The sequence below is a fragment of the Wyeomyia smithii genome, chromosome 2, assembly GCF_029784165.1.
Source record: "Wyeomyia smithii strain HCP4-BCI-WySm-NY-G18 chromosome 2, ASM2978416v1, whole genome shotgun sequence".
Classification (NCBI taxonomy): Eukaryota; Metazoa; Arthropoda; class Insecta; order Diptera; family Culicidae; genus Wyeomyia; species Wyeomyia smithii.
The window spans coordinates 57,069,433-57,089,781 of record NC_073695.1 but is presented as its reverse complement, the minus strand read 5'-3'; the positions used below and the strand labels follow the sequence as shown (position 1 = coordinate 57,089,781).

The 20,349-nt window shown below is 35.0% G+C and overlaps 1 protein-coding gene across 1 annotated transcript; it reads right to left on the bottom strand.

Moving 5' to 3' along the window:
* Window positions 1-196: 196 nt before the first annotated feature.
* Window positions 197-18,284, bottom strand: LOC129723140 (nose resistant to fluoxetine protein 6-like). The gene is made up of 13 exons (XM_055677145.1): window positions 17,948-18,284; window positions 17,684-17,826; window positions 17,474-17,617; window positions 7,593-7,758; window positions 7,404-7,529; window positions 7,144-7,340; window positions 6,748-7,086; window positions 2,537-2,616; window positions 1,561-1,674; window positions 1,347-1,497; window positions 942-1,289; window positions 746-881; window positions 197-417 (listed from the first exon to the last, which is right to left on the bottom strand). Exons 1-13 carry the CDS (start codon window positions 18,042-18,044, stop codon window positions 332-334), a joined length of 2,127 nt encoding a protein of 708 aa, XP_055533120.1. The 5' UTR covers window positions 18,045-18,284; the 3' UTR covers window positions 197-331.
* Between the last annotated feature and the right edge of the window lie 2,065 nt (window positions 18,285-20,349).

The window sequence follows — 20,349 nt, the reverse complement described above, 5'->3', positions numbered from 1 at the left end:
CCAAAAATAGCCACACGAATTAATTTATCTAACCTATTGCCAGGCAAACAATCTTTGATACACCCCCCTTTTAAGCGTTCCTTTTCGATATCCGACCGGCAAGGTCGAAGCAATTTCTGTAACAGTGGATACACGATTGAGTAAGGGTTAAAGGCTTTCTTTGCAATAGGCAATTTTCACTTCCTTAGTACGAAAACTTTAAGTTTATTCTGAAAAATTGTAACTCCTCCCGACGTTATATACAAGTCACATCCTATGTGATACTTATGTATATCATCCGATGCGACAGTTCAACTCCACTCAGCTGTAAAATTTATGATGCAGGTTTCGATTACGGCGTGTTTGAGTCAGTTCGTCGCTGATCGAGAGGATCGCGACTGCTGCTAAGCGCTTGTGTGGTCCCACCTGCGAGCACCCCTGTAAGTAGATAATGGTGAATAACGCCCCGATCGAGTGAGGCAGAGGTGAAAAAATAAGATTATCGCATAGCAGAAACGCACTGAGGCATGTTTCACGAAAGTGACATTTCAACACATTTTTTCGTACAATTTTTTTTTTGAATAGTCAACTGATAAGAACCAATCAGAATCATTCTCCTGAATAATCACAATTCGAATTGTAACTACGACTTGGCCTCAACAGTTATTGCTGCTGCTATTGAACGGTTGTACGCAAAAGTGTTGGCAAGCGAACAGTCACTTAGAGTGCCCAATCAAGTTGAACTAAATAAAATTTTAAGTTTTACCTTTCCGTTCTTCCGGTCTTGTACTGCCACCACCTAACAACTGCTTAAATATGATATCAAACGGTTTTTCCACCGTAATGTACGCCAGCACCGCCAGTGTGTAGGTGATCAGTGTGACTGAACAGAATACCGAAACCTGAGATACAACATAAAATCTTGAAACTTGCTCTGCCCTGCAAAATCTTTAACATCTTACCACCAGCCCAAATGATATCCGCAGTGCCTCGTGATGGTTTCCGTAGAGAGTTTTCAGCACATTCATGTGGATTAGATAGAACCCAAAACTCAGCCGGCCCAGAACTCGGTAGAATGCATTCTCCAACAAATTAGATTGTTTTATACGCCCGAAAAAGCTGTCCCTTTCGGCGAACATTAGCAGCAAAAACCCTACACTAATGAAACTGGTTATCACCAGCCGATGCAGTCCTGCATAGAAGGACATCCAAACAGATGGTTTGCTAAAACTGTACTGCTGGAAGAGGGGTGCTGGGATACAAAACAGTAGCATCAATGGTAGCACCACGTATTGTAGGGTTCTGTAAACCTAAAAGGTAAAGTAAAAGATTTTTTTATCCAAATGATGTGAAAAATGTATTCATACCTTCGATTTTGCTAACAGCAAATCGTTGGTCTGCATTTTGTGGTAGATAATTCCTATTACCATTCCTGCGAAGTAACTCAAGCAATGCGTTTCCGTTGCCTGATAGGTTCGCGTAAACCATTCATCGTACCACAGTTGAAAGGCATTTCCCCTTCAATAAACGAAATACGAATTAAATTTCCAGAAAATGTTACGAATGTAATGTTTGAAATACTTATTTGTTAGCAGCATTACGGCGTCCATCGAATGGTAGTAAATATTCACCATTGGAAGAATGAATCCAACCAGTAGAATGCAGTAAACCAGTGGTTTAAGTATGCTTGGACATCTGAAAATAACTAGAGAACAATAAGCATCGGCTGCAAATGCTTAATGACATAATGAGTCATCGTCGATTGCTTTGGAATAGGTCAAAACTGATTTTGAAGGCGAACTTTAAGTATTATTCGAATTGCACCAGAGAACAAAGTTAAAGACCAGCGTTTATCATATTGATCCTTTCCTGGAAAATTTCATAAAAACTTAAATTGCATTCAATGTCGAACATGCAACAGAATATTCAAAACGCTCAAGAAATATTTTCGGTTTCAGGTGAATCAGGTGTATTAAATGTTCACCCCTATCGTACGTTCAATTAGAGGCATTTTAAAGTCTCCGAATCGCTGTACTGAAACCCGATCGAACACAGCTTAGGTTAGAATGGAGGTTTCCTCCATCGCCTTGTCTTGGTTTACTTATTTTATTTGAAAGGTGTTTTATGTTCGATCCATCAAGTGCTAGAATTTATAAAATAACAACACGTTCGATCAGAATTCAGATTATCGTTCTAGATGACTTAAGGGGGGGATCCTCATTAGTTGGCTTCAATAAATTGATTGCACTGGTAGTCACAGGTTTTGCCCTAGTGCTCAAAAAAATTAAAGATTATAGTTTTTTGAGTATTCCTGTGAATTTTGGTGCACGCAAAGATAACTTTCTCAAACACTCAAATGAGTTTTCCCGTATGCCAACGAGAAGCGACGAGCCCGGCGAGCAATCACTCTGCGGCCTTCTGCACTTCTACATTCACTAGGGGCATATTCTAAGGTAATAGACATGTCCAAATACTCTTTCAATGGGAGAATCCTGCGCAATGCTATGTTTGACAATCGATTCCAAAACATCCACGATGACGGTTCAACTACTATTACTTCCAAAGCAGCATCATCAGTATCAGACCCACGATGAAAAGCTGGAAATCGGCTGCCAAATACCATGTGTGGATCAAACACTAAAAATAAACGAGCAAACAAAACATTGAAAAACTAAAAAAAATTAAAGAATTCTCGCGTAACTTTTCCAAAATGCTTTTGTAACACTAACAATGAAAGTTTCTTTTCTCGCTCACTCTATTTTGTTACCTACAGCGTCATAGTTAAACTTAGTTAATAATTGAAGGCAATGTAAAAAAGAAAGTCTCTCAATGTTACTTAGGACCTCATGTAAAGTTGCGCGAGAATTGTTCGTGCATTTTACTTAAACTCGGTGCTAACCAATTAATATAAATACAGTGTTTTTACGATTTTATTAACAATCGTTTTTATCGCTACACGCCAAGTTCGCTCTCATGCTTTTCGATTTTCGATTTTATCACACTTCTACATAAGAATTCTAAATCAAGAATAATGTAGTTTCAGCTGTAGAAAGTGCATTGTAAACTTAATTCTAATGTGCCTTGTGCCCTTATCGCATGTGTATAATTTTATGAGTTCAATTTATTTGCTCATTTTTTTTTCTGGATAAGGCAACCAAGTGTTACTACAATTTATCTATATTTTAATTTTGTGGAAAAAAAATAAAATCTAGTGGTTCCCCGATCAGTCAAAAGTATCAGGATTACAAACATAGTCAGGATTACAAAGTATCAGCATTACAAACAAATCTTGATATTTTTTTACGAACTTATTGTATCAACTCTAAACTGTGTTCTAAACTTGGTCTCGTTAATAGCTAAAATACCAGAATTCCCATCAAAATTACTTACTGATTATTACAAATTATAGCAAGTTTTGGCAGAAAAAGATCAGAAGTAATTTTGATGTTATTTTTTTTAATAAGTGGGGATTGTTAGTAGCTTCAGTATAAAATAAAATTTATAATAAATATTAGTAAATTATGAGTATGTGTGTCGAATCACAAATGGTGACTTCTCAACACTTAGCTAGAATGTTAAAATTTTGTTATAAATATGCTAAAAAAAAACAAGTGTGTGAAAACAGAATTTGATAGAATTCTGTGCTTTTTATTATTTTGGCATATCAAGAATATCACAGGCTTTGTTATTTCTATCAAGTTCAGATATATCTGTGTTACCCATTTGTTATAATCGTTTGGTTGGGTACACAGCTTCACATGAACAAACATTAGTCACTTTTAACCAAGCTAGAATTGGCAGAATAAAAGCAAACTAATATTGCATATATAATTGCCTTAAAAAAACTATGCAAAAATGCTATGGAGAAGAATATCGAAAACTAACTTTTTTGTTTATTCATTTGAATCTTGAACCTATAATCCATTGAGCTATGAAAGAGCATTTTTCCACTCAAAATATCATTACCTTAAACTGTAACCAAAACAAAAAAAAAAGATTTTTATCATTTTGCAAAATTCACAGCGAAACATTTTTAGACCATAATAAAAACGAAAAAGTGCTGTAATTCAGATTTATTATTCCGAATCTAGGTTGATTAAAATTATTGAAACAAGATATAAAGTATCACACGTTTCCATAAGAAGAGTTAGCAGAAGCGTGAATGTTTTCTAAAATATCAACTGTCTCTTTCATTAGAATTCCCTTCATTACAATAACTAAAAGTTAACTAAAAGTTAATTAGCTCATTTCAATTTTTCCTAACTACAAAATACGTTAGTTTGAGGACTACGTTCTTTTCCTTGGAAGTTTTTATTCCCTGTGAATGATTTGCCCCAATAGTGAAAAAAACAATGTCGAGTTGAAAACATTACTACGATTGTTTTTTCGGAATTTATTTATAATTTTATTTGACATAATCTATTTTGTTACTATATAGTAAACCAACCTCCACGGCTTCGAAATCATTTTTTTTTTCAGGGTAAGATTGAGATAAGTGTTTGACTTGTTCAGAACCTCTTCATTTTGGCGGAGTTGAGAAATTAAGATCTGAGCTTTTGAGAAAATAAAATGATTTTTGGTTTCTTAATACATTTTGTGAAATTTGGTTAGGTTAGGTTAGATTAGGTACCATCCAAAATTGTTAATTGAGCTCATTTGGGTGTTGTAAAATATATCATAAAGAAAGGATTCAAATTCGAACCTACGACTACCCCTTTGTCAAAGTCAATATTATACTTAGAAACTTAGTCCTATGCCACCAATCCATACAACCTTTGTTTGTTGAATTTTGATCATATATTTCTCTGAATCTGATTCAACTTGATGCTGGAGATCCACGAAAATCTTACAAAAAAGGTGTATTTTCATAACAAACTCTAATTTTCCAAATTTAATTTTAAAATAACTTGAAAACGAATGCATTCAAAAAGTAGGTTCCCGGGATCTTTAAGAATTAAAATAACTAATAAAATCATGATTCATCATTGGAATTTGATTACTATTTTTAAAGTTGAAGTTGAAAATATCATTGGTTGGTTGTGCACCACACAACCAACATTTTTACAAAGACCTAAATGAGTTTTCTCGTAAACATGACGTTGAAGGGACGAACCCGGCAAGTAATAACTATGCGATACTTCATTGCAAGTTGACGCATTTACTGGCTAGAGACAGCAAATTTCACAGGAATGGTTAAAAAGTTTAATCTAAGTTTTTTTTGCTTTTGTCGACCAATGTAATCTTAAAAACTTAACTTTCGGGTGGAAATTTGTCTGACATTCCTCCATCCTGAAGATTTTACCAAAAGTTTTAGAAGAATGTCAAGTGTCAACTAATTTTAATTGTCGCAATTGAAACAATAATCCAAAACATAATCTTTAGGAAGAAATTTGTTTTTTATTCCTCTATGCTAGACTTTGTACCGAGTTTTTCATAGCTTTAAATTTTTTTTTTAAAAACTGGAAAAGGATTAATTTTATCTTTTTTGTGAAGTTATATTCAATACTTAGATGTTTTTTAGTTTTTAAGATGTATATTCTTAACAAGAAATTATTAGTTCACTACAGCTCATTTTCAGACTGTTTTTCTATACAACCAAATATTTATAAGTTACGATGCTTTGAATATGCCGATGCCAAAATGCTTACACTCTTCTGAAAACTTACTCATGAATCTAACAAATATTTTCATCTGCAGGCACTGTTGTCAAATACGAGTGCAAAGTTTCATTAAAATCAAAAATGGTAGATCAAATTTTTGAGTATTTTCAGATCATTTGGCCTGGACTTGTTCTCTAATTTGTTTAAAATGCTTATATTCGACCACACCAAATTATTACTTGATAACATATTATACAATGAAACACTTAACTTACAGACAAACCTCCCAAACCTGCTTTAAGAAATCGATTTGCTATTAAGTTATCTTAGGATTGAGTTCAAATATCCAGAGGTTCCAGACGTCACGTGGTTCCGGCTTTTTTGCGTTAAAGCACCTAGTCTAAAATCATTGAACACAAAAGTAGTAGGGTACGAGACTATTTCGGCCAGTTGTCCGCAGCATTCTGAAGCAAAAACCTGCCGGAGAAAATCCCTGTTGAAGTAGTCCCACACCCTACAAAAGATTGTGCGCGAATCATAGTTTCTGACGTAGTAAGGCAGGAAAATAATTTTAGTTTCATTCCACTGCGACACCGAAAGAACGACTACATCTAAGTTATTATTCAATAACATTTCCCAGTGTCATAGTGTCAAAAATGATGCGTAGAACCGTGGACTGGTTTAACGACGCCGGAAAAAACGGTGTTAAGTTTGTTGCAAAAAAACTTCGGCTGTGTTGCGATTTAAAATAAAATGTCTGCATATTCCACCAATAATTCAATACAAATTTAATTTGGATAATAAAAAACCACAAAAAATGAACGGATTGGAATTGGTTGACAATTTCGAAAACAATCTCTAGTCCGCAAACCAGATATTGCAAGTATAAATGAATCCATTCAAAATGCAGTAGAGAATTAAAGAAAATCTATGCCTAATATGCATTTAATACGATCGTTCTTAATTGAAAAATTTGTGAGGATTGTTTCTAACATGAAACAAATCGTTTACAGAAATGGGGCATCATTTCCTGTCTGCTTTGCAATCTAAGGTTGAGTCGTGCACCTCTCGGAATTCCAAGACTCTACAAATATCTCCTTCGTTGTGCCACGCTTTACTACGTGTTCTACAGTTAAGTAAGCCCCGGCTCCAATTCTGACTTACTCACCTGCTCCTCTGGCTGGAAGTAATTATTGATGAACAGAAAGTTGTGCCACCATTTTTCCCGACATATCGTCCGGACCATAGGCATGATTTTGTACGCCGATGGGCTGACTTGCAGCCGATCGTAGACCGAGGTGCTGAACAGCATCACCAGTGCGTACACCGGCACTGATCGTAGGTATCGATTAACCAGACCCGTCCAGAGTGGTCTAAAACCGAACCGCTTACCGTCGATGTATTTGAGAAAGTGCACCGACAACAGGAGTCCACTAATGGCGAAAAATACATCCACCTCGAATGGTACGACCGACAGGAACATTTGAACTCCTGGTTTCGAAAGTAACTGGAAATGAGTAAAAAAGGCATTAGATAATTCACCGAATACAAAAAATTTTCTTACCTTTTCCATTGCTTCCGGGTTTTGACTGGTGGTCATTCCCAGTCCTATAACGACGTGGCTAAAAGTGATGGCAGTCATAACGTAGACCCGGATGGCCTCCAGGAAGCGCAAATCTTGTTGCAGTTGGTCGGACTTCAACTTCATGGTTAGACGATTAATGTTTCTTCTTAGGGAAAATGCTGTTAGAATGTTACTTGCTGAAAAATTGAAGCGAAATTTGATGATCATACAAACTTCAAAACGGTTATAACGATACACACCTCGATTTTTCAATGGTGTTCGGTAGTGATTGAGATCATTCGATAGTGTTGTATCATAGACAGTAGATGCAGTGGTGAGTATTAGCAGCAGGGCAATAACCGCATAGAAACAAATGTCTAAATAATCTGCAGGAGAATTGGTTAAATTATAGTTTGAGCCGGAGAATACGAAAATAAAGAATAACAGACCATATTTTCTATTTAAAGTATTGTTGGTGGTGCAGTGTTCTATCTCTGTGTATGCGCTGAGGTTGTATTCGTGATTCATCCGATAGTTCTGACAGATGTTCACCGTCGCAGCATAGTGCTGCCTATAATGTTCGATGTTGGGTAACAACCAGTCGTTGATAATGAACTAAAAGAATAACATCCTATTAAATTTCAATTGATCAGATTAATAAAAACTGCCATGCTTTCGAATATTGAACTGATTCATAACGCACTTTGCCGCCAGCCGTTACTGATTATCATATTATTCAAACTAGTATACTATAAGTATCAAACTTCGAGCTTCATTCAGATTCATGCATAATTCGTTTGCAGAACGTCATAACTGCTTGGGAATGAGGAAACGAGTTTGGTTTCATTCAACTGCGACATCGAAAGAGGCTGGTGCGGATGCCGAACTCAGCCTGTTTAATAATTTTCCATAGTTCATTGGTGTCAAAAATGATGCGTAATATTGCGGACAATGTCAACGACTCCGAGAGCCTAGATCTTTCATTTCGTTCGATGCGGATAGCAAAAAATAATGCTAAATTAAATTATGTCGGTAGATATGTTATTCGGTTTCTACGACAACAAACTAATCTCAAAATTGTGGGTAATAGTTTGGGTACCTCCAAGAACATGCAGCCCTTCAAAAACGGCGATGGACATCTGAGTTTGGCTGGGAATTATTCAAGCAAGTTGTTTCAGTCAAAGCATTTGTTCTAATGCTGGAATCTTGGAAATTATCACAATTAGCCCGTAAATAAAAGTTCGAAAATGTACCATGATCAGACAAATTTTCCTTATACGAGATTGCTTTTCAATTCAACGAAAAATTACTTCAAATAATTATCGTGATCATCAAACAACTTCCCCTAATGATGTTCTGAAAGTTTCATTATAACAGTTTTATTAGGAAGTAATAGTATTGGTAAAAACTTAAACAAATGATCTATTTTTGAGCACAATTTGCCCTTACATTTGATGAACTTTTTGCGGGAAATTGCAGTTATTGATGAAATGCGAAAGCCTGTTTTGTATTATATATGGACTAGCTTATTTCTAGGACTTTACTTGTTCTCTGAAAAGGTTTTGTCAGAAAAACTTTTGTTTCCAAAAGTGCTCATTTTGAAATGTTAAAAATATTTTTAGGCAACTATTGTCCATCTGAAAAAATACTTGAATTTTGTGCTCCAAACATGTTTCACCCCTGTCCGAGCATAATACAAATTCTATGATCAATCAAAAACTATATAACTGACAAATAAAATTCACGTCGGATTAATTTTAAATTATTGTTCGTGTAAACTAGATACACTGTTTAAGAAAGCGTGTTCGTTATATGGTTACCATCGTGCGGGGCCTCTTTTGACATGCGGGGCTACTTTGGACATTTCAGTTTTATGATTTTTCTGGCAAAACTACATCTTAAACTTATACATTGTCTACTACATGTTGATAAAACAATGTATTTTGCGAACAGTCCAACAGCGATGACCACAAAAATGGTGCTTGACTGTGAACAAACAGCTAACAAACGGGGTTTGTTTTGAAAATTTCAAACAAGTTTTATTGAAGTATTCTTCTCTGAGAATGCAATAAGTAAATGCCAACTTATTGAGATACTGAAAATATCTTATTAGTCTTGCACAAGAATTTTAATCGGAGCCGTCTTATGAGGGATTAATATAAAACCTTCGACAAAAAAATAGTAGCCATTTAAACGGTAATAAAAGACCGTGATTTTCAATGCTACTAATGATTTTGGCAGTTTAGTAGTGAATATTGACCATGCTGAACACAAAGTTTAGTAGAATTTTTCATAATCCAGCAAACCCGAACTTAACGAAAATTCAGATTTTTTTTTTATTTTCTAAATAAATTATTGATTTGGCAGTAATATCATGGCGCGTTGAAAATTACAAACTTTTTTGCCACATTACAACTGAACATGGCAATGAAAAATTTTCAAATTTGAACTTGAACATACATATAGATTTACCCATATTGCATAAACCGTTCTAAAAAATCACTTTTTCGTGCTTGTCAGAACACCTTCAATAGGCGTGCGGAAATAAATTATAGTTGCTAAAACTTCTATTCCAAATTCAATGTTCTTGCTGACCATGAATTTCAATGAGCCGATAACTTCATCAAAAAACTATTTATTCTTCATATTTACCTATCAGTTTTATTAGATTCGAGTAAAAAATTGTTATTCTTGCAAAAATATTAGATGCGGCGATCTTTTTGTCAGCCATTTTGCAAGGTTTCGTTTGTGTTTGTATGGTACAAACTTACCAAAAGGCCAATTATTTCCGGAAATATACTAGGTATATAAGTTTCAGGCAGGCATTCAAGGGCCATCTTTGTGAAAGAACATTCACGGGAATGTCTCAACAAAGTCAAAACCGGAGACATGTCCATCGCGGCCGCGGCAAGACAGCCCAAATGCAGTCGGCAGACTAGCAGACTAACAAGCTTTCCGACTGACACCAATGTAAACTAAATAATTTACATAAAATAGGATTTAATATTATACCAACATATAAAAATACATATAATTTAGTTAAAAACCGTATTTTTGTATAGAGTCCTGTCAATTTCTTGAATTGTCGAAAGTAACCCCAGTTGGAAGCAATAAACAACTTTTTTTTTTTATTTCTCAACAAATTCAAATAAAATAATTCGTGACTGTTGCATACATATCCGCATGAAATATAAGTAAAAATCATTGAGTTCCAACAATTATAATGGGAGTTATAATTACCTGAAGTTGGGAAGCTTGGAAAAATGTCGAAATAAGCCTCGCATGACGGTACATTAAATACATAAAATGTTAATAGTGAAAATGTGCAGTGGTGGGCACCATTCCGCTAATTCGCTAATCGCTAATTAGCGACGCTAATATTCAGTTAGCGGTTTAGCGATTTCGCTAACTTTTGAGCTGGTAAGCGAAACTGTTAGCGTCGCTAAAATTTTGGCCTTCGAAACGCTAATCGCTAATTCGCTAAATTTTGTAGAGAAGCGACAAAGAACTATTTAGAAAACCTGTGAATTGCTGATGGCGTACGTAAATTGCTTCGAAAAATGAACATACTTTACTGCGAAAGTTACTTTTGGAACGTTTGTTTCAACAACGTTGAATTGTCTGAATTGCTTAGAGTAGGGAGCCTATACACCAGACAGACGCAGAGACACTTACCGTTAAGGCAACTGCACAGTGGCTTAAAAGTCGATTTTGACGCGCTAAATTGATAACTCCACGTACGTTGAATATACAATTATGACGTCCTCAGCAAAAATGGTGGGTAATACCTCCTGCATCTTTTGGTGCTATGAGATTTGTGATTAATCTCCCCATTGAGAACCTTCGAGGTGAACCAAAAACAAGCATATGCAATTTACATGTTCTGAAATACTTGAACCACACTTGCTAGGATGGTCACCATAGATACGGACTTATTGCGTGGTATCTTGGTTTACAATATTAGTATTTTACCTGGTTAAATCATTAAAGAGGGTAAAAACGAGGTTTTTTGTTATGAACACAACTCATCAGCAGAAAGTCGTGGACTGGCAAAACCACCAGCGTTTGAAAGTTCTATTGTTATACTTTCATATGCTTACTACCGAATCTGCATCTACCTGCCCCTAAGAAAGATACAGTAATTTGAAATATGGCGAAAAAAAATAAAAAATAGCCCATAACTCATAGTTTTTTAAGCAATACGAATATAGTACTTTCCAGACAGTTGTGTATATTGATGCTACTAACAACTTTGTAGAACATAGTGAAGGCCTAGAAAATAGAAAAAAATATGTTTCATTGAAAAATATGTTTTGACAAGTCTATTTTCAATAAAAACTCTCTAAGTCAATTTGAGTAACAGATACGAATTTTTTGTCTTCGGCAAAGTTGGTCGTATTGGTTATACCTATAACTTTACTGAAGACACCAACTCTGTATCTCGATGGAGCAAAAAAATAAATTTTTCATCTCACTTTTGGGGAGATTAATCACAAATCTCATAGCACCAAAAGATGCAGGAGGTATTACCCACCATTTTTGCTGAAGACGTCATAATTGTATATCCAACGTACGTGGAGTTATCAATTTAGCGCGTTAAAATCGACTTTTAAACCACTGTGAACTGTCAACATCAAAACGGATAAAAGCAATGCAAAATTATACAGTTCGCTTGTTTTGATGTTGACAGTTTCCTTAACGGTGAGTGTCTTGTCATTTCTCTAATATACAGGTGCACTAGTTTAGAGTTCCTCTGTTTACGACACAAGTGCAAGTCAGTCTTTTTACCCTAGAATGGAGTTCCAGTTATCGTACAAGCCACAGGAGCCATTTTGAAGAACAAGCTCAAGGTCTAGATTGGATTTTCAACACACTAAGAACTTTTGTAAATTGCAATGCGCTTGAAATTATGATGACTTTGGTTCTACTTTTTCGATTCAGATAATAAATAAATTTTTATTACTGAAAGCATCTATTTTTAATGCAAGCTGAATAACTTTTGTTACTCCTTGTTTTTACAAAATCAAGTATGAACAGCGTTTTGTGAACCTCCTATTGTAAATAGCTCTGAAAAGTAATTGCTTTCGTTTGTTTCACCACAAAAGATCAAAGTGATCCAGATCTTACAAAACATGAGCAATAAATATAGCGATACTTATTAATAGGTTAGCGATTAGCGATTAGCGAAAGTTCCGCTAATGTGGGTTTAGCGTTTAGCGTTTAGCGATTATCAAGCTAAATTTTCCGGTTAGCGGCTCAGCAATTAGCGTCGCTAAATTTTCGGTTAGCGGTGCCCACCACTGAAAATGTGACATGAAAATCAAGGTTCAATCGACTAAATTGGTCCGGTCATGATACATTACATTACTGTGTTATGAGTTGAATGGGTTACAAAGCTAAAAAATTCAAACATTTAAGGATTCGTAACTGTGCAATTCCACAAAAAAACAGGCAACAATTTAAATCGACCATTTCTGATCCGGTTGAACCTTTTCATAGATGTTTCTATGAACTAGAGATGACATTTTGTGCTATTAGTTTTTTTTTTAATTTATTGTGGACCGGACCTAGATCCTGATTTAGCTCCAACGTGATTTTCATGACCCGGGCTTGTATGGTTCTAATCAAGAAATAAATGAAGAATTTTTTTTCGACCTTCCACAACCATGTTTATTACTGGTCGTTTTACACTACAGTGGGCCCAAGCGGGAAAAACATTTGCTCGTTGAACATTGATGAATTGTTTTTCCTACTTTAAAACAATTATTGAAAAATTGTGTTTTTGAACACATTTTCGCGAAACGCTCACCTCTTTTCGGAATGGGAACGGAGGGGTGCCCAGTAGGATTTTTTGTACCTAACATTCTCAGCTATCATGTACTGAAAAAGGAGAATGTTTATCTCATCTCAGTTAAGCGTAAAAAAATTCTAAAGTACTGTTTCAAAAATCAAACACCTTGTCCATAATGGGTCATTTTTAAGAAAGGCTTGCGTAATCGATTTTTTTGATCGGTGTGACGGCTTCGACAAAGCGGTAGATAATAATTTTGACTTTCCGAATAAATATACACTGCAAAAAAAATTATCGCGATTTTTTTTTTCTTGAATAAACATCCCGCTTTTTCAGAGCGCCGCGTCGGTGATGGTTTGGGAACCCGTATCCAGGCGTGGGAAGCTCTTACTAGTGTTTATCGAGAAAAAACGTGAAAAAACAACGCCGCGTACTATAAGTCCGATGTTCTGAGAAAGTTTTTGGCGTCGGCACTTCGGGACCTCGGTGCACCGGTCCAAATAGAAAATTTCGTCCAAGCGTGGTGTCGGGAAAATTTTATTATTTTTTTCGTTAAGACTTTGTGGCCTTCCAGCTTCCCAGACCTTAGTTCTCTGGATTTTTATGTATGGCCTACATGCTGGCCAACCAGAGCGAATATAAAGTGCGCACTATGGACCAAAAAGCTTTTTTCCAAGATTTGAGCAAGGATCCTGATGGACCAGGTATGTGCCACGTGCGATTTCTTAAAAATGTCACAAGCTCGCCACACAGCTCAAACGGGGTGTGCTTCTAGCTAATATGTCCTAAAGGTTCTCAATAATCACTGCTAAAAATTGTATTTTCATATTTTTAGCACATTTTTAAAGTGTATTCGATCATATTGAACACCCTGTATTCTAGGGTGGTAATGCGAAAAGTTTAATTTAAAGAACCGACTATGTACATTTTCTTTATTTGCCCAAAATAAAAACCTGTGCAAAATTTCAGCTTAATGAGATATGATTTAGGGGTGCCTCAAAGAGCTTGAAATTCCAGTGTTTTGACCCTCGAAAATTAACATTCCTGATAGAAAATTACGTTTAAGACGCCTAATAAACATCAAAAAGATTTACATGTGATTTGGTGAATCATTTTAATGTTTTTGCCACGGAATATTAAAAATGAGATTTGTAACGTAAAAGGTCACTTTGCTAACGATATGTAGAGAAATAAATATATTTCAATAGTGTATTTATTTTTTTCGCCACCTTCAAAACACTAACTCACGCCAAAAACTTTCGGACTCACCGACACAAAAAAAAATCCAGTTATTTCTGCGTTCCTCTTTTAAAAAGAGTGTCTGCAGATCGTAATGACATAACATAACAACATATAACAACTAAAATCAGTGCGCAAATACGGAAAATTAATCAAAACTGCAAGTGTATTTATTATTTTCGCCAAAACTGTATTCTTAAATCTTGTCACGATTATTTTTACGTGTAAATAGTATGATACACCTAAAACATGGTTTTGGCACTCAGTGCTGGTGCTCCAAAACATAAATACACTGGGGTCTTTTTTTACGCGGTTGGTTGTACCGCGTTGAAAAAATCTGCGTGTAAAAAAAACCGCATAATTTGAAAAAATCGCGTACAAAAAAACTTCATTCAATAAAAAGATTCGATTAAAAATAATAGCACGTGAGTAAATATAAACTTGAAAAATGATATTAAAATGGTAACAAAATACACAAAATGAGTTTATAGTGCTTCTTAAAAGGAAATTCATTGAAGAACAAGACAATACCTTTTTATAATAATTCTGCCATATTTTTAAGCTTTCGTTCCTTAATCGGAAGTTAATCGCAACGACCCTGACCTGTATCGTTATACAATTATTAATGTATTTTTGTTCCTTTTTCCCGATTCAACTAAAATTATCTATTATTTGATAAGAACAGCAAATCTATTAAAAATATGCATTATTTAGATTGATAAAACAAAAAATCTTATTGTCATGAACCATACGATTGATATTTTACTTTATTAGATTTACTTATACTAAACTTATTTGATACCGCGTAAAAATAATCTTCCAAATCGCATAAAAAAAATCCGCGTTATTTAAAAAATACGCGTGAAAAAAAATCCGCGTTATTGTAAAAAATCGCGTAAAACAGCCGCGTAAAAAGACCCCAGTGTAATGATTAGTTTTTGACACTGCTTTAAACATCGGAATATAGATGAGTTACACTTCAAAAAAGTGTGAATAATCATATTGGGACATATTTCCTTACACGTCATCAAGATTCAAGCTACCCTTCGGGCTCCAGCAAATTTAGTATTGTTTTTTTTTCACGAAAAACGCTAAAAACACTGACTTAGTACACTTTGAAAAATCATAGAAATTCGAATTTTGTCGTGTTGTTCTAAAAATTTGGATTTTTACACTTCAATAGTATACAACTACACGCGACTCTTTTTAGGCGGATTCCAGTATTTACGCGTTTTTTAACGTGGATTCCGGAATTTCCGCGTTTTTTTTACGCGGATCCCGGAATTTAAGCGATTTTTTACGTGGATTCTAGAATTTACACTGTTTTATTTTACCAGCACGTATCCTCTACCTAAAATGCTACTTTAGTGTATCAGGAAACATAATATAATATAAAAATTTAATTGATAGAAAATTTTATTTTCAATTTTAGGTGGCCATCGACCTCCTCACAAACCGTTCTGGCTCTAATAGATGCAACAAGAACCAATTTAAACTGCTCATTCAATCTAATAATCGTCATCAACACTGAAATTCCGTCTCTTTCACGGTCGTTTCAGTGAAAAGAACCCAATGATCGATATCAACTTTTAAATTCATCATAGGAAGAACGTGCAACATGCTGTGGGGTAAAATTTTATTATTTCCTTGTTTAACAACAACACATTATGACCGGAAAGACCAAAGCTACCTCTCTTCTAGAGTTTATAATCGATCAAGTTATACAATGTTATGTTTTATTTTTACACTCAATAACTTTGCAAGCTCATGCTATGACTCATGAAATTAAAAAAAAAAAAAAAAATTATAAGATTCAAAATTTTTATTTTTATTCAGATACAACAACGATTTCTCTTTTCTAAACTCTAAATTTTGGCATGATTTTAATTTTTTTAACTGCTCTCCAATTTGAATGAAATAGATAGATAGATAAAAAAATTTAACAATATAGCAGCAGACGGATTTTGCGCCTACTCAACCAAATATTGGTAGCGCCTTCTCAAAATTCAATGAAACTTTGGGGATGGTAAACTAAGTAACCTTTATACCTACTTATTTTTCTAAAATTTATCTAGAGTAACATTTGAAAGGGACTGAACGAAACTTTTTTTTTTCATAAATCGATATATCTAAATAATGACAAGAGTCAAAGAAAAACTATTAAGGAATAACTTTTAATAAATTATCTGAACTTTTTGAAAAGAACGGAGTTGAGATCCCGCACTGAAAAAGATTTCCAACAAAAACTTTTTATGTCCATAGTTGTTTTCCGTTGAAAACGATTCATAGACCACTTTCTGGCGCATTCAGGTCTTAAATATAAATTCACTAGTTTTCGTTTTAGTTAATATTCTTTATTTTTATAAAATAAAATACCAAACTTCTATTTTTTGCCAGCAGAGTTTTCAGTTCTGGTCAAGAAATAAAAAAATACAATGATTTTTTTTCCACTATATGCAAAACGAAATAATTCTATCCTTAGTTTTTCAGATTTTTTGCCAAGAGCACGCAATATTTTTGTCATATTATTATTAACTAATAAACAAAGTAATGAGATACATAGGCGACACTATAATGAGAAAATATAACCGTTTGTTAAATTTGAAAGATTTAGGAAGATTTCGTAAAGCCCGTCGAAGTGCAGGAAGCTATTTTTTTTTTTAAATTATCGTTCGTTTGTTCTATATATTGAAAAAGAAAAAAAAGAAGTCAATTATTAAGCTCAGATAATTGCCAACAATATTTATTAGTGGAGTTCAAAACCCCGAAAAATGCTTGAAGAGTTTTGAAATATTAGAAAAATTCTCAGAATTGACAAAAATCCCCTTCGTCGAGCATGAGCATGAGCATGATTGACCGTCCGCGATTACTTCTTTGTTGACTGACAGAAAATACCTTCGTTAGTAGAAAAACGCTCAAAACACCGGGTACTTTTGATAATACTCAAAATCATTCAAAATAAAATACTTTTTTTTAACCAAAGTTGTTGAAATCTAAAAATAATCTCGAATGCAGACCTTTCAAATAGGATTTGAATGTTTGAAAAAAAAAAAACTTAAATACACACTATCCCTGAATTTGACCTCCAATGGCTTGACAACGCACCTTAAAGGTTTTTGTGGAACACTTTTAAGAAAACTGGATAGTAAATTTGCAAATAATTTTTGATACTTCTTCATTTATGAGCTATGATGTTTTGTAAATTGCAATTTGATCTCATAAAAAAAAACGGTTTCTTCAGGCCTAACTTTCAAAATTAAATTTTTTTCAAATTAAGAATAGTAACTAAAAAAACTTTACCTTAAAGTTCACATCAAATTTAGGTTGCAAAAATTGTACCCTCTGTTTATCTGATAGTGCCTTCACAAGTTTTTCACATTGCTCTAAGCAAATGCCACGCGTCAGGACACTGTGCTGATACTGGTATGGATATTTTGAATATTTCTGAAAACGATCAATAAGTATAAAGCCCTCTTATATCATCATAATAAAAATCTAATCATTCATTACTTCGATCGTTCTCCACAACGACGAACGCCCATTGGGTTTCACCGCACTTTTCACAACACAAAAAACTCCATCCGGATTCGATCGGAGACAGCCTTCAAAACTCTCGTACTGAAACAGTGGCGGCATTTGCCAATATTCACTCACTGCATCGGAAGGGCAGAGGGAAGACAACCAAAAATATAAACAGAAATTTCAAAATGGTTAGCACCTATTCTGTGAGGCTTCAATAAGAGCACAAACTATGGTTAGCCATTAGGTACTAACTATTGAACTGTATTCGAAACTCGAACGCCTCGACCCTGAGCAACCACTGAAATATGGTGATAAAAATCACCGTTGAGCACTTCACTAAACATTTCATGCTTTTTATTTCCAACTCACTGCTCTTGTTGAATACAAAAAATAATCAATAAGAAAATCTAGCTGTCACAACCGACCGCGAACCACGCGCCTGTTTCTAAAGTTTTGAATTCTACTTTGCGTCTGTTCCGGCGGTCTACCAGCAACTGACTGAACGCCATAACAAACTGCAGATCTTCACGCTTTAGCACGATCGATTTCAATTTAGCAAACGCGTAACGTGCATGGAAAGAAATGCACCTACTACTACGGGAAACCCTCCCAGAGTGACGTGATACTGCTGCTTACTGTATAACGTACAGTAACACAAATACAAATCCTGTGACTACTAATGAGCCATTAATTCACCACAATAATAATTAATATTGTGATGCAAATTTTTGCTTTAAACTTGAAATTAGAAAATTTATAATGTACTTGTTTATTTTTAAAATAATTACAAAAACAACCATAACTATTTCCATGAATTTAATGTACACTTCGCTCAATTTCAAAAATGTATCAAACAAATTGAACCAAAGCCAAATTAGCCTGAGCTGGCATGATTGGATGTGGTCAACCAACGATGTGACATTGTAATGCTTTTACACCTAATGTTGTTTCACCAAACGACATAAAGAGAGATGCGCCCTCCTGCGTTTCCATTTTAGCGGGTTCTGGTCTCATACCTACTTGGTAGGTGACAAAATCAACCCGATTGTCTAAAGTGAGCAAAATTGTGCCGAGTGAATACTAGAAGGTCAGAACGGTTTGTTTTTACTATCAGTTCATATGCGGGCTTACACAAAGTGGTCTTTCTATGTCAAGGGTAGTTATAGAAGAACATCTCACTCACGGGTAATATTGATGCATGTAGGAAGCTGTGTTGGAAAGTGAAAAGGTTTCTTGCTTACTCACTCATCGACGTTCTTTTCGAAAGCAGCTCAGTTTGGGCATGAAAAACCATTAGCTACTCTGAACGAACAACAACAATTTAATTGTTAAGGTTTGAATTTTCGTTAGTAATGTGATATTGAGTGAACAAAAAATATTTTTCATTTACTGGTCGTTTGAAACGGTTTCTTCCGGGATTTGAAGATTAATTTGGTATCACCGTTTTGCATCTTAACCGTTGAAAGCAGTGTGTTTTGTTTGTTTTGTTTGTTTTGTTTTGTGTGGACGCGAACATGTGTCACTTGAAACGAGGGATCGCAGCAAGCCAAGAGTGCGACGAATTTACGTCTAATTTTTGACGTGGTTTTAATGTTACTAGAAAAAATCGAAAATTATGTTCCTTGTGGTACATTTCCAAAGATACCAGTAGTACAATGGTGTTTTATTGTTACGTGCTTGAGGTGTTGTCATTGAAATGATTCAGGAATAGAAAAAATGCCATCCCAAATCGATCCGGCATAATGTCCTTGCGATATACGCAAAGCTATCATAGAGAGAGACATGGCGTTCAGGGACTGGAGGAACGCTACCATAGAAAACAAGGATCAGAAGAAACAAGTTTATACGCAACTGAGAAACAGGACAAATACTCTTGTTCGACGTCTCAAGTCGGAACACATCGAGAGAAATTTTACGGTTATTGGCTCAACTACGAATTTATGGAAGATGGTGAGAGGTCTGGGAGTTGGTCAACCTAAGGATCTAGAAGAATGCCCCTTCGATCTAAATTTAAAAAATCAACATTTTGCTAGTCACTTCACTATCGACAACAACGTCAATAGTAACGAAAACCATGGGAGACAGCATGTTGGTAGTTTCTTTTTTCGGCAAATTGAAGCGTATGAGGTGATTAATGCGTTCGCTGAAATCAAGTCAAATGCAATTGGTCCTGACAAGATCCCCACTAAATTTCTTAAGATAATTGTCCCGCTCATCATCGATTATATTGTGCAACTCTTCAACAAGATTATTGTGGCATCGACTTTTCCGGAGGTAATTCCTTTGCGAAAGAAGAAATGTTTAAACTCTATAGAGAACCTTCGACCTATCAGTTTGCTCAGTGTCTTGTCTAAGGTTTTGGAAAAAGCGTTGAAGAAACAAATCAGTAGCTTTCTCTCATTGATGAGTCTGCTAAACGAGAACCAAGCAGGTTTTCGACGCGGTCACAGTGTAAAAACTGCGTTGATTCGTGTCTATGACGATATTGCTGTACTGGTTGACAAAAAATATAAGGTGGCTCTACTGTTGATTGATTTCAGCAAGGCGTTTGACACGATATCTCATCGACGTCTCTTGCATAAGCTTCGTGTACGCTTCTGCTTCTCGTCATCTGCTGTCAGTCTCATTAAGTCGTATTTGACTGGTAGAACTCA

What these genes read in the sequence shown, in the direction of transcription:
- LOC129723140 (XM_055677145.1), bottom strand. Translation starts at nt 18,044, where the DNA reads ATGAAATGTTTAGTGAAGTGCTCAACGGTGATTTTTATCACCATATTT. An exon ending in CGTTGTGGAGAACGATCGAA is followed by an intron (nt 17,618 to 17,683) that starts GTAATGAATGAT and finishes GATCGTTTTCAG; the next exon opens with AAATATTCAAAATATCCATA. An exon ending in TACTTTAAATAGAAAATATG is followed by an intron (nt 7,530 to 7,592) that starts GTCTGTTATTCT and finishes ATTCTCCTGCAG; the next exon opens with ATTATTTAGACATTTGTTTC.